The sequence below is a fragment of the Pavona decussata genome, unplaced genomic scaffold (assembly GCF_977016875.1).
Source record: "Pavona decussata unplaced genomic scaffold, jaPavDecu1.1 SCAFFOLD_2, whole genome shotgun sequence".
Taxonomy (NCBI): domain Eukaryota; kingdom Metazoa; phylum Cnidaria; class Anthozoa; order Scleractinia; family Agariciidae; genus Pavona; species Pavona decussata.
This window is the reverse complement of record NW_028145426.1, coordinates 891,011-906,001: the sequence shown is the minus strand read 5'-3', so window position 1 is coordinate 906,001 and position 14,991 is coordinate 891,011. Positions and strand designations below refer to the sequence as shown.

The 14,991-nt window shown below is 39.4% G+C and overlaps 1 protein-coding gene across 1 annotated transcript in view; it reads left to right on the top strand.

The window, feature by feature from the left end:
* The first annotated feature begins 4,189 nt into the window (after positions 1-4,189).
* Positions 4,190-14,991, top strand: part of LOC146489883 (N-alpha-acetyltransferase 35, NatC auxiliary subunit-like) — a 30,574-nt gene continuing 19,772 nt past the window's right edge. Inside the window, exons 1-7 of the mRNA XM_085114279.1 lie at positions 4,190-4,264; positions 4,410-4,483; positions 9,083-9,145; positions 10,150-10,183; positions 10,779-10,890; positions 11,092-11,166; positions 14,825-14,917. Of these exons, the coding sequence (XP_084970405.1) occupies positions 4,206-4,264; positions 4,410-4,483; positions 9,083-9,145; positions 10,150-10,183; positions 10,779-10,890; positions 11,092-11,166; positions 14,825-14,917 (510 nt within the window). The 5' untranslated portion in view covers positions 4,190-4,205. The remainder of the gene's footprint in view (positions 4,265-4,409; positions 4,484-9,082; positions 9,146-10,149; positions 10,184-10,778; positions 10,891-11,091; positions 11,167-14,824; positions 14,918-14,991) is intronic.

The window sequence follows — 14,991 nt, the reverse complement described above, 5'->3', positions numbered from 1 at the left end:
GGCCTCCATTTGGCTTTAAAATTATGCTCCTTGGACATTATCTGTTCCTCGAAGCTCACAGTTTTCCTCGAGCTTCGCTCTCGGAAAACTGTTCGCTTCTCGGAACAGATAATGTCCGCGGACAAATATCTGAGCATATTTTCGCGCCAAATGGAGGCTATTGTTTATATAACTTCGTCTCAGCGCAATAAGAAGATACCCCAGGATGGCGATAAACTCGAGTAGCCTCCTCCCACTCAATCGCCCCTCCCCCATCCCAAGGTCAGCCCTTGGTCCTGGAGATGACACTTAGTCCAGTCATTTTATGAAGAAAATTCGGTCAACCTGCCACTAATTGCAACAGAAGGTATTCCAACGGTTTTAGACTCAGAAATGTATCCTTAATAACATACCAAAAGTCCCAAAAAATCCCATTTGGGGAAGTTACCAAAAAACGGGATTAATTACGAAGCTCTGAGAACCGTTTTACGACGGCATGGGAACGAGGCTGACTTATGCATTTTTTATAACGCGCGTGTAAAGATCTTAAACTTAATAAAATGCAATGAAATTTCGTGTTTAAATGTTCAATTTAATGTGTTCCTAATACTTTAAGTAACAGAAGATATTGTTTTGGTGAAGAAAAGAAAAGCTGTATTAGCGAAACGCTTAATATATTGGTGAAACTTTTAATTTTGCTTTTTTGGGTAGAGTGTTGTTTTGTTTTGTTTTTGTTTTCAAGTTTACACTTGCCGAATTGATTTCGTTTATGTTAAAAAAATTAATTTAATTTAAATATGTTGAACATTATTGTGGGAAAATAAAACGTTGCGGGTTCACTAGAAATAAAACGTTGCGGGTTCACTAGAAGTCGGTCTTCAGGTCTTGCAGGAGCTGGCGCCTTCGCGGTTACACATGTACATTTGTGAGTGTTTGTGCTTGCCTTGCACGTTTGTAATATTTCCGTCGAGAAAAATGGCTAGAAGACGTGATTCTGCAATATTCAGTTCTGGTAAGACACACTCAAGAGTACCTACAATATTTTTTTAGTTCTTATGACAGTAAATTGAATTAAGTGCACTTTTCGATCAATCCTTCTTCACACTAAACATGTGTCTTCGGAAAGAGTCGACCTGTATGAATAAATAAAACATGCACAAACACCGAGATAATTACAAAGGATACGGACGCGTAAAGCCGATTAATTGCGATTCTTTAGAAAAAGACATTGTACACTTGCGGAATATTTTCAATCAGATTTCTGGTGTTTATGCGACGGAAAAACATGCAAGAACACATCACGTGTCCAGTGTACGAGATTCTGATGTCAAATATTCTTACAAAGCATTTTCGTAAAAACAAAGTAATTTGATAAACATTTCTCAATTAAAAACTTTAGATATCAAAGCCATTAGTTAACTACAACAAGTTAGGGGTTGCAGCTGTGCTGAAAAGCGCCCAGCCACCACGTTTTATTTTCCCGTACAATTTGTGGTCAGTAATTATTTTTCCCGCGAAACTCCCAACCGGATTGAATTCCGCGGGAAATTGCATACAGATAAATATAAATAGAAAAATTAGAAAGAAGCAGTACGACTTCTTGCATAATCATGTCGTTAAACCTGTGCTAGCTAAATTGTCTGCCCCAAAAAATAAATTTCTGATTGTTTTTTTTTTTTGGTTTGTTTTTTGTTTTTTTACACAAAAATTTTTCGAAAAACATAATATTTCCTAGCATATTTCATTGAACAAAAATTGCATCGAAAACCGCGACAAGGTCTATTAAGTATGCTTGGTACATTCCAAGTTGCATCCTAATTATTTTTTAGACCATCAAGAATCCTAAAATGGATGACGAAATCACTTGCGCAATTTGCCAAAAATCACTTGATAACGTAAAAGACGTCGTAACTCTTCGTGAGAAGGGAAGGGAGGGTATTAACCGGGCAAGCACAGAGCGCTATGACATCATTCAACCTGCTACGGTCAAAAGGTACACCAAACATACCGCCGCACATACTGCCACCCAACTTACATCACCAGAGCTAAGAAACAGGAGAGTACCATTTCACAATTATCAAGTAGCCGCCGCTCTTTTGATCGCAAGACTGAAAAGTCCTTCAACTTTAAAACTGACTGTTTATTCTGTGAAACGAAAGTTGATTTCGAGGAACCTGAAAAGAGAAGACAAGGGGGTGTGTTCAGGGTGACAACCCTCGAAACTAAAGATACTGTGTAACAATCCTGTTCCGAAAGGAAAAATGAGTGGGCAGAAGTAGTACATGTTCATGATTTGCCAGCGGCCGATGCCATTTACCATCAGGCGTGCAGCGTGAACTTCAGGACTAAAAAGCAAATCCCAATGCTATTTGCCTCAGAACATCCTGGTCTTAAGAAAAGAAAAATTGGACGAATTTTACGAAAACCCGTCAAATCAGGTGCGTACCCATGGGAGGGTTCCGGGGGTTCCGGAACCCCCCTAAACGAAACCAGCTTTTGCACGCAGTTATAGAAAAGGAGGCTGCCCGGATACAAAGAAAACAACGCTTTTGAGTCTACACGATGGGTCGAAAGGCATGAAGCATACGAGGTATTTTTTGACACGTTACCTTCTATCGTCAAGACACTTGAGGACATCTCCCATGGACGACTGTTCCAAAACCAGTACTGACAGCAACACTCCATGGAACTGGAATGGTGAGAGTCGAAATAAAGCGAGTTCGCTTTTAAATGCCGTATTGAGGTTTTCCTTTCTCATCACTCAAGTTACTGCTATGAAGTACTTATTGTTCGTAAAGCCCTGAGCATTAGGCTACAGAAACACGACATTGATGTGTACGAGGCATACCGCAAAGTTGATGACCTCAAAGGCGACCTCAAGCTATCCTGAGAGCAGATTGGCACCCAGTTTTAACAATGGCTTGAGACAGCTGCTACTCTTGCAAGAAAAGTCGGCATCGAACCCTCTATTCCAAGGCCGAAAGGAGCATCGCAGTAACGTGCGTGGGACGTGGAGGCAACGACGCCCGAAGAGTATTTCAAGAGGGCCCTTGCAATTCCCTTGCTAGATCACTTAGCTACCTAGAAGGACTACTGTCTCGATCAGCTCAAAGATGCACTTCAGTTTTATCGCCTCAGGTCACCGACTTTGAACTCCTCCGTTGCGCCGAAAATAGCTGCAATCTTCACTACACAACGCGGTTAAAGCTCTGGCTAACATGATGCGAACATGATTTCTATTCCAACACTCACAAGTTGTTACGATTCCCCTGCACGCTAGTAACCTCTTCAGAATGCCAATCTTTTAGTACTCTACGCCGATTGTAGGCTTACTTACGGGCAACTATGTATAGTGAACGAGAGTTTTTCCTTGCTCTCATAAACATCCAGTATGACCAGGATGTTGACGTTGATGTTGTCATTGAAATTTTGCTCAAAAACAGCCGCGACGCGTGTTTCTCGCTGACCTTCTGTCTACTGATTGAGAAATAATAACAGAATCCTAAAAAAAAACTGTAAAAGAGCAGAACGTACTAGTTGACATGTCAAGAAATGCTTCTTCTAGTGACACGCGTATGCCTTATGAACGGCTGTATAATTGAACTTCCTTGAGTGACAGATTTCCGACGAGTTAGAAATTGAAACGTGCGTACGTACGTGTGAAATTTTCCTAGATAGTATTGCGAAAGCCTATTTTAGTTTTTGTCACACATATCTTGTTTATCAGTATCATTGAAAACGAGTTGTACCTAGTAGCTGGGTACTGTTGGACGATAATGAAATGTTATGGGATTTCTTTAGTACAGACCTTTCTGAGTGAAAATTTGAAATACTGTATGGCTTTGAGCTTAATTGAGCTTACACACGTATTAAGTAAAGTTATTTACAAGGTGAAAGTTCACAGAAGTATCTGAAGTAAAATTGATGAAATTTGGATGAATTGAGTGCATTTCTGGAGATAAATAAGCAGAATAAAACCAACTTCTGTTTTTTAGCCTCGTTTCCATGTTGCACCAAATCGGGAGTTATTAGTCATTAAAATTTTGACATGTTCCCGTGCTTGGATCCTTTGGGACTTTTAGTATGTTTATCTAGATACCATTCCTTAATGATTGGCGAAGAGAAACCTTCTGTTGCAATTAGTGGCAGGTCCAGCCACAAAATGACTGGACTAACTCGGTTTCCACTCATAGTTACTGGGACCAAGTGAGGGTACAGATTCCAAGATGGCAGACATCGAGACACAAGGTGACTCTTTGAATGATCCAGATGATGTGGAAAATAGGTTGGTTTAGGATTATCTTTATCAATTTACTGTGAAAAATAGTTAACCCAATATCGATTGAACTTTTTCTGCTAAATTCTATTAGGGATTCTGCTAAAGTTTTCGGCTCTATAAGCTTAATTTTTTGCACGCTTGTAATCTGCAGTGACGAATTGTCAGTCCTTACAAGTGAGGTTGTCAGTGGCGTGGAATCCATTACGAAGACACTTTCAAAGCTGGGTGAGTTTTTCACAACGTATTTTTCATTAAGATTGAATCAAACAGAAAAAATTGTGATTCGTGCAATTTTAATAAAAGCATTTCCAATCTACCAGTATTCTTGTACTAATTTGTACTTTTACATTTCAAACCTTACAACATTTTCTTTTTTAAACTGGCCACATGTATGTCAGTGAAAATATCCATCAATGGCTGGTTTTGTCCTTTAAATGGATACATTATTATATGTCTTTATTTACATGTACTAATCTCTATAGCGAAGGGCTCAAGATGGGTTTACCAAAGAAATCTTGACACAAAATCTGCATGGGAAAGATAGAATTGTGACTGTTTTTATACAGTTACAGCAAAAAATTCCAATTTAAATCATAGTTTTATTTTAGTACTTACAATCATAGGTGTGATACATGAAGCAAAAGGTGTATTTCAGGATACATAGTCCAGCTGCTAACGACCAGAAATGTTCGTTTTATGATAAAAGCATGAAACTTGGTAGGCTTACTAACCTCTGTGAGAGAAATATTTCCTGATATGGAGCCATCCCAAATTAACACCCAGAGTCACGTACAGCGCATGTAAAAAAATGGCATATAAAGCCTTCACATCGAAGCGAGGCAGATGTAAAATGCTGATTTCCTGGCGTTGCTTGGACAACTATGTTTAGTTTCTTGCTTTCTATTATTAGAGCACTTTATATTATACAGTGCTTTCGAATATAAAAGCAAGTCATGTGACTGATCACGTGACTGTTTGCATTCGATTAACAGCATAGCATTAAGCAACTACAGTCGAACCTGTATTAAGTGGCACTGTATTAAGTGGTCACCCTCTATTAAGCGGTCAGTTGTCAAAGTCCCGAAAATTACTTCCCTTAATTACTGTAATCCTGACCTGTATTAAACGGTCACCTCTATTAAGCGGTCACGTTCACCCAAAACTAAGTCCCAACGAGCTGATTTCTATTGTCTTGACCTGTTTTAAACGGTCACTTTGTAAAAGGAAACCCCTTAAATATGGTAACAAATAGCGTGCCAAGCAATTGAGTTTCTAATGAGCTGCACAATTGTGGCGTTAATGTTTTACTAGTCCGTTTCAATACCATGCTCTCCTTTGTCATACCATTTTATCGCCGAACTTTCTTAACCAAGTAAGTGATGTCAGTCTGTACAACCTGTATTAAGCGTTCAACCTGTATTAAGCGGTCACTTAGCCATTCCCCGAGGGTGACCGCTTAATACAGGTTCGACTGTAGTAAGATTTAAGAATGCCTCTTTCTCAACAGAAATTTCTTCGATGCCAGGTGATTTGAAATAATTTTCAACCATTCCATGAATTCTGAAATAAAGTCATTAAAAATGTACACCTAGATGCACACAATTATGCATGCACAAAATTAGAGCGTTGGGAATTGCATAAAATCGAGACTGACACATTCACGTTGGTTTTGTTGAGATAATCCGCTTGGATTAGGCCCTGCGCCTAAGAAACGATCGATGATTTCTGACTGAAAAAAAAAGCGACTGATTTTTATCCCCTAAGTAGAGGTTACCAAATACTATTTAAAAATGAACTCCCTTCTGAAAGTCAAAGCATTATACAAAAAAGCTGATATCTTCTTTAGTGAGCCATCATCATCATCATCATCATCGTTCGCCTCTCGAGGTCGAGACGTACCCAACAACTGTGCTCCAAACTTCACGATCCACCATAGCGTTCCCGAGATCTGACCTTTCTATCCCTGAGTCCCTGGCAATCATGTCGGGAAAGGTCGATCTTCTGGAGTGGATAGGGCCACTTGGCTTCCATAGAAAGAGGGACTGGGCAATCTCACCCATAGCTCTCTGGCAGTGACCGGCGAATTGAAGTTGCCGCTTGGCGAGCTTCTGGGAGAGTGGTAGAAGATTTCCGTAAATGTTCTTGTGAACGTGTGGCGTGCTCAGAAAAGTCATGATGTTTTGAGCACGTGGGAGTAGATTGGTATATGTCCCATTAAGCCATTGTTGTTGACGCAAAGTTTGTGTCAGCGTCTCGAGACCATAAAGCAGAATTGGCTCAATCAACATATTAAGCAAATAGATTTTCTCTTCATTGGCAAGGTCGGAATGTTATATCTTGTTAAGCTTATTACACGCAAGCTAAGGCTTTACGGGACTTCACATCCTTTTGTCAGTAGACTATGTATGGGCCAAGATATTTGAAGTCGTCGACTTGAGTGATCATTCCGCCTGCTAGTGAGCGCAGGTGACACTTCGTTGTAGTGGAAATGAACTGTTTTGCAATGTCATCTGCAAAATCAAGATCTGTTGGATACTTTGCAGGGTGCCTTTGGCTATGTTAAGGATCGATTTGTAGGCCCTGTTTATTGATGGTGTGTAGTGACAGGAGGAAATACATAGTCCAGCACAGTGATGAATAGGAATGGCGCTAAAGTTATCCGGCAATTCCTGTGAAGGCACGGCTGTGATAAAGCAGACTCCCCCTCAGGACTACGTGCCCATTCAAATCTTGAAGCAGACAATAAAGTGAGAGAATGTGCCATCCTCTTCAATGAAGTTTTTAGCAAAGTTATCTATTAGTGACATATGATACCAAGCGCCAGGTCTCCCTGCACAATCAGACGAGGCAGTCAAAGTCCCCCAAGGATACCACCTACAGATCCATAGCATAGAAAGCATTTGCTAAACTGATTGACAATTGCAAAGATTACCAAGGGTTAACTGTGGTTTGACCTTGCAAGACTACACTCAGCCAAATTTGAAGAACTTGGAGTAGAACCTGCCATTAAGTCTGCACTTCAGATTTGAAGGATAGATAATTATCAGCCCTTCCAGATCTAAACGCTCCCTCTCTCAACGAAGAGACAGTGCCTAAGGCATACCACCTTGCAAGCTGCGAGTAGATATTCTGCAGCTTTAGAAATCCTTCGAATGAAAGATTTCCCACAAACCGCCAAAGTGACGCTATTCCATCAACTCTAAAAACATGATTGTAAACATGATTATCAAAGGCCCCACAGTCCATCCGTAGCCCGGACTGTAGAGAGTGACTCAAATTAAGCTGGTATGATCCTCTCTCATCTTTTCGTCTTTAACAGCATCTCAAGCGATCAAAATCCCTCTTCTGCAGTGTAGTTTACGCCACGCAAGAGAAAGGAATGTCCCTTCCTCCGCCTAATCTATGCCTTAAAGATTTATGGAGCAATAATGAAGCGACGTCTTATCAATGCTATGTTTGGCGTGGGCTTTGCATTTCTTATGACGGACCTCTTGCTTTTCCCGATATCGCAAACAGTGTTTGTGCACAGTTTGAAAAGAATGGCGTTGCACGTCCTCCAGAACTGTGAGATGGTCTGTTTACAACTGCTGTACCTTGTACTTGGAAAATATAGATTTTAAAAAACCTAAGCTCCCACAAGTGACGCGATTCTTTCCTCGCAACAGCTCTCTCTCTTGTGCAGCTCAGTCCAACAAATGAGGGTCCCGGGGTTGATAGTGGGATAAATACTGTACCTTTACACACTGTACACTGTGCAAATAGTGTTCCTGCGGCCTCTGAAGCTTCCAAAGGGGCACAAATTCCAGCCCCTTTTCTTGAAGTACCTTCGTCAGTTTTAAGGGAAATTTAACCTAAACAGTTCCCAAGACTACAAGTTATATAAAGCCAGATCTTGACATTTTGGCAAGCACATCATATCAATTAAACGTAAGTAACGTACTCGATAATGTATCTCAGCCTCGATTTCATGCATAGTTCCAATGTGCTACTTTTTGTGCATGCGTTAATATGTGTTTCTGGGTGAATATTTCTAATAACTTAAAATCAGAATTCGGTCAGAGAATGATCAAAAATCATTTCAAGTCATTTGGCATCCAAGTACTTTCAGATGAGGAAGAAGGATTTATTAAATCTTAACCATATAATCAGTTGCTGATGCTCTGCTGTTCATCAAAGACAAAACAGTCACGTGACTTTTTTATATTCAAAGCCACTATATTATGCGCTCTAATGATAGAAAGTAAGTAACTAAACAGAGAAGCCAAAGAAACGCCAAGAATTCAGTATTTTACATCAGCCTTGCTTCCATGTTAAAAGGCTTTATATGCCATTTTTCTGACATGCGCATCACGTGGCTCTGGGTGTTAATTTGGGATGGCTCCATATCAGAAAATGTTTGTCTCACAGAGGTTAGTAAGCCTGCCAAGTTTCATGCTTTTATCATGGAACAAACAATTGAACCATTTTTTGGTCGTTAGCAGCTGGACTAACACTGTGTGATACACTGTACAGTTGTAGTTGAACTTGGCATGCAAGGGTGGTATTATTAAATTTTTGACTTACAGTACATGCATAAAACTTTTTTTTATGTTTTTGCTGCGACAATATGTGTAGCTTTAATTTGTAGTATTTAACATGTTCACGTTTGTAGTGAAAGAACATACAGCTATTCAGTTGTTAAACCTCTTTGAAACAGAAAGCTTGCTGGCAAAATATGTGTGCTACAACTGTCTTGCAAATTGAATATACATGTATTTTTATTGGCAGGACTACTGCATTGCCACTGTTCTAGAATAAAAGCTGTATAATGGTCTATGTTTTCAGGTGCCAATGAACCTCAGTACAACTGGGAGGATATTACAGATGACTTTACGGCTGCTGCATCTGGTAAATTATCTTAATTGTTTGATGCATAAATTTACAGGAATAAACTCTTTCCAATCAAAATACAAGTTTTGAATCAGTCATAGAGTAGTTCAGTACATGCAGGTGGTTAATGCAGGGATGTTGTAGTTCCCATGATCTAGGTAGGAAAGCACTTACTGTGTTTGGCAAAGAAATGAACAAAACTGGCCAACTGCTGATTGAATGAATTTATAAATCACTCCAGAGCAAGGTACCCTGTAAGAACAGCTTCACTGGTTGGTTGGTTGGTTCATGGTTGGTTCATTTATTTCACACTATTTACACAACATTAACATATAAAAAGAAAATTATTACAACAGATCAAATCAAAATCAAATCAAATCAATCAAAATACAAGTTTTGAATCAGTCATAGAGTAGTTCCGTACATGTAGGTGGTTAATGCAAGGATTATGCTATTGCAGTTCCCATGATCTAGGTAGAAAAGCACTTACTGTATTTGGCAAAGAAATGAACAAAACTGGCCAACTGCTGATTGAATGAATTTATAAATCACTCCAGAGCAAGGTACATGTACCTTGTAAGAACAGCTTCACCAGTTGGTTGGTTCATGGTTGTTTCATTTATTTCACACTATTTACACAACATTAACATAGAAAGAAAATTATTACAACAGATGATTACAAGATAAAAATGAATACAGTACTTGTAAATTATAAAATATGTGTGGTGATCAAAGTAGCATCTGTCTTGTCAATATCAAGACACACGCAAGGAATTTCAGGCTTTGACGGACCTTTTTCAACTTTTCCTTGTTTTTCAAGCACAACAAGCAAAACAAAATTGTGGGACAATGTTTTGTGAACAAAGTAGATGTTACATGCAAAAATTCAGCTGATTTTGGTTGTTAATAATAATGACCAAAAAAAATTGGTAAAGATAATTCCTTTGGACATTTTTCCAGTCTGCTTTTCAATTCTTGCAGGATAAAATTAATTGAAAGACATTTTTGTTATTTCCTTACAGAGTTGAAACTGGGTGAACTTGTGCATGACAACATGTAAGTGAAATTATTTATGAATAAGTAAATTAGTGTATTTTTTATCCAGAGCTGAGGGCGAGGGGTGAGAAATCAGTCCATGTGGCTGCTCAAGATTATTGATCTGTCAAAACCACTGATACAATCAAATCCCTATACTTCATGTGAGATTTCACTGTCTGAATATAAGCCTGAGGCCTTTATTGTTGGTATTGTTAGCCATTAAAAAAGTAGATAGATAATGTAGTTGCCATGTACAAAAATCATTGTCAGTGTGGTGTTAGATGTCCATCAAGGAAGTGATGTAATCTTCTAGCAGGGCTGTAAAAAATAAAAATAAAATACATAGGGTGAGGATTTCCCTGGCTGCCATATGTGTGAACTTTATTTACATGCACGTTGTACAAACAAAACATTCACTGCATCAGAACCCATTTTCCCTGAGCTAGTTCTTCACATCTCTTCTTCTTCAAGAAATTAGTGACGTCACTGTTCTAGCCCCAGAAGAAATCTGCCATGACTGTGTGCCACCACTCAGACTACTCGTAATTGTACTATGTTTGTAATTCCCGATACATTTAGTGTGATCGGTGTTTTTTTCTTCTTTGCTGTCTAGATTTGGCTTGTTTGAAGCCATGTCAGCAATTGAAATGATGGACCCTAAAATGGATGCAGGAATGTTGTGCAACAAGGCTAAGAAAGTGCTTCAGTTTGAGCCTGCAGTTAAGGTAAGCGATAAAAATAGGTCTGCATCGCAGACATGTATTTCAGACATGTACACCATCAGAGCAATAAAGTTTGCTAGTTGGCTGGCAAAAATGCAGTTCTGTTGTGTAATTATTCACTTGGTTTCTCTGATGAAAACTAGTATTTTTCTGAGTGTCTTGATGACCATTATGTACAGTGTGACTTCTTTTTTATTTTTTAAGGCTGGGTTTGTGAAAATTAAAGATTTCTCTGCTGAAGAGCTCATAGGTATCATGGATGAGTTGATAGCATGCTTGGTAGGTGTATAATCAGTTAATTTGTGACAAACAAAATTATACAGTTGATGTTAATGAGTCAAGGACATGTTAGTCTTACAGTTGATCAGGAAGTTAGGTAGTTAATTGATCTTTCAGGCAATCAATCAGTCAGTCAGAGAATTGGCAGTCTATCAGTCAAACAGTTATTCTGTCAATTGGAGAGTCAGTCAGTCAGACAGTTAGTCAGTGAGTCAGTTAGACAGTTGGTCAGTCTGTCAGTGAATAAGTCAGTCAGTAAGTCAGACAGTTGGTCGGTCGGTCAGTCAGTCGGTCATTCAGTCACACAGTTAGTCAGACAGTTGGTCAGTCTGTTAGTTAAGGTATCAGCCACCCTTCAGGACTGTCTGCGCGCGGATCGCTGTAGCGTTAGTTGTTTTTATAAAAAACCCTATAAACCATATATTTTTTAAAAGCTTAATAATTCCAGATTATGGATTTGAACTAACAAAAACTATTTACTTAAATGTGTTTTGAAATTGGAACGCTTTGTGAAAAAGTACACGTCTCTATAAATCATGTTCCACTCCCAATGGAAATAAACGGAAGAAAACAATTAACACCGCATTCGCTTCTCAACACATTCCACTAAAAAACCGTGTCTCAGATTTTTGACAAGTGCGTTTGTTTCTCTTTTATTAGCAAATGAAGTTGGGGAAAGCAATTAGTCAACACTCCCTGTGGAAAAAAGCCCCTCCAGCTTTAAAATCAAAAGGAGTATTAAAATTCGCAGACACGGTTTTGTAGAAGAGATATATGGCATCACTCTGGCCAAATTTTAGCTAAATTGATTGAAAGGCTGCCGACTTGGAGTTCAAAACGTACGAGTCAACCGGCCAAATTTGCGTTCGGAGATAAAATAGAAAATACATTTTTGGCGGCATCCTACCTGGAATGAGATTATAACACCTAAATGTTTATTCTGATTGATATCAGAGAGGGGTCAATTTTCTCGAACAATAGGACTTTGACAGGTAACATGTAACAGGAACAAACTTTCGCGGTTTAGTAGCGGTTTATTTCAAACGCTCTGCTCTTCTCGGAAGAATTAAAAACAGAATTTGCGTTGTGCGACGGACAGCTTTCATTCTAGCACTGGATTCTCCAGGTAGAACCAAGTCCATGCTTAGTTGCTACATTTTTCATGACTTGAACTCTTCCCTGGCAAAATCGACAAGATACAGACTCGTCCAGTTCCTCAAGCAGCTTTACGCTCGATACGATAGCTTGACCGCTTATCGTTTTCCACGTTCCATCAGCAGATGGGGTCGATGAGCTTAATTGGCTTACTTCTTGTGGGTCTTCAAGCTGGATTTTGGAGCGGCTTGCACTCTCAGCAACTGCAGCATTTTCGCTTTTCTTATCCAACTCCTCGAGCCACTTCTCTTGCCGATAAAATGAGCCTTTCTCGCCCTCTGCCAATTTTGCGGCCCATTCTTTGTCAAACCCGCTCTTCGCTTTCTTTTTCGCTCTCGGTTTCGATGACAAAAACGGACACGACCTTTTCTTTTTTTTGGCGGCATTTTAACCAAAGCAAACGCTAAATATCCACGGAGAATACTAAAGGCTAAAACAACACAAAGACAATTCGCACGTGTTATGTCGAAACACGCACTCGGTATCACGTTACCAGTTCATTAATTGATATATGACACGGGCATGACAGTTCTTGTCAACGATCAATTAAGATAATTGACGAGAAAAATTCTTTTACCCCCAATATCTTTCGACGGAATTAATATTTTCTTTTGATTTTTTTTTTTAAAGAAAGCTCTCAAGCCTATCTAATTGAAAACGTTGAAACCTCAAATATGACAGCGATACGCGCGCGGACGGTCCTGAAGGGTGGCTGATACCTTAACCCTTTAAGTCCCGATAGTGCCATATGGCACAAGATGCAATTACATGCTCAATATTCAGTCAATTTGTGTGAAATTTGCACAACTAAAAGATCTTGGAAAGATCTGCACATGGAAGGCATAATATCATGCCCTCCTCCTATACAAGACTTGATTTACCACCCCTGCAACTTTTGGAACTTTTTATGTTTGTACGTTTTAGGCCAAGTTAATATCTGACAACAACCAATGCACTGAGAGCTGCAAATTAAGCTATAGTTTAGGGACATACCCAATCTGTACAAGGTGCAGGAAAATTTTAAACATTTTTATTTTGTCATTTTGGGCACTTGTGAATTCAATGTGTGACCTCCTCCATTTCTTTTGGTATGATTTATAGCATACCCCAGAAAATACCTTTCAAATGGTATATCACATGTGGTCTCCTGGTTCATTGTTACCGATTTAAAAAAATTTGGCATTTCCCTCGGGGCTTAAAGGGTTAATAAGGCAGTCAGTTAGTCAGACAGTTGGTCAGTCGGTCAGTCAGTCTGTCAGAGAGTTGTTCAAAGAGTCAATCAGTCAGTCAGTTAGTCAGAGAGATGGTCTAGTCAAACTTTTGCACAGTTGGTCAGTCAGTCTGAGAGTTGTTCAGAGAGTCAGTCAGTTAGTCACACGGTCAGTTGGTCAGTCACTCAGTCAGTCAGAGAGTTGTACAGAGAGTCGGTCAGTCAGTCAGCTAGTCAGACTTTTGCTCAGTTGGTCAGTCAGTTTGAGAGTTGTTCAGAGAGTCAGTCAGTTAGTCAGAGAGACGGTCAGTTGGTCAGTCAGTCAGGCAGTTGGTCAGTCACTCAGTCAGTCAAAGAGTTGTACATTGAGTCGATCAGTCAGTCATTCAGTTAGTCGGACTGTTGCTCAGTTGGTCAGTCAGTCAGAGAGTTGTTCAGGGAGTCAGTTGGACAGTCAATCAGTCAGTCTCTTAGTTAGTTGGTGAAACAGCCAGTTAGTCAGTAAGTTGGTCTGTCATTCAGTCAGTCACAAAAAAAACCAACAACAACAAATTTGTTAATACCAACAGTGCACCAAAGAGTTCTCTAGGAACTTGTTTCAAAGGTTTCTGTCTGTTTTGGGTCAAATTGGAATTTGGAAGACATTAGTATTTGTTTTTTGTGGTGGGAGGAAAACTGTACATTTGTAGAACCCGGGAAAAAAAAAAAACCAGAGAAAGGATGAGAACCGACAACAAACTCAACCGACATGTGTTGTCAATGCTGGGGAATCAAACCCAGGCCACATTGGTGGGTGGTGAGTGCTCTCACCACTGCACCATTCCTGGCCCCCCACTCAGTCAGTCAGTCAGCCATCCTTTAGTTTGTCAGGCATATACAAGTCATGTATTGTGGCTATCAGTCATTCAGTTTGTTAGCCCATTTGTCCAGGGTATCTGGTTGTTTGTTTGTCCTATTCAGTCAGTAGATTAAAAGAGCAACCAAACAATCAGTGATCAAACAAACAGTCAATCAATCAATCAATTAATCAATCAATCAATCAATCAATCAATCAATCAATCAATCAATCAGTCCGTCAGTCAGTCAGTCAGTCAATCAATCAATCAATCAATCAATCAATCTGTCAGTCAGTAGTCAGTCAACCAACCAATCAATCAATCAATCAGTCAGTCAGTCAATCAATCAGCCATTCAATCAGTCAATTAATAATGTCATAATACACTCACTGTGTATTTATGCTTAATGGTATTCCTAGTGACCAGTTCCATTGTATTCGTTCCATCCTTCACACAGGTGACTTGGCTTGATGGTCATTCTTTAGTGCAGACAGTGTTCACGTGTCTCTACATGCATAACCCTTTTATCATTGAGGATCCTTGCCTTAAGGTCATTATTGAAAATTTTATTGAAAATTCATCAATTAGTCCACAAGCCATAATTGCTAGAAAGTGGCTCTCTAG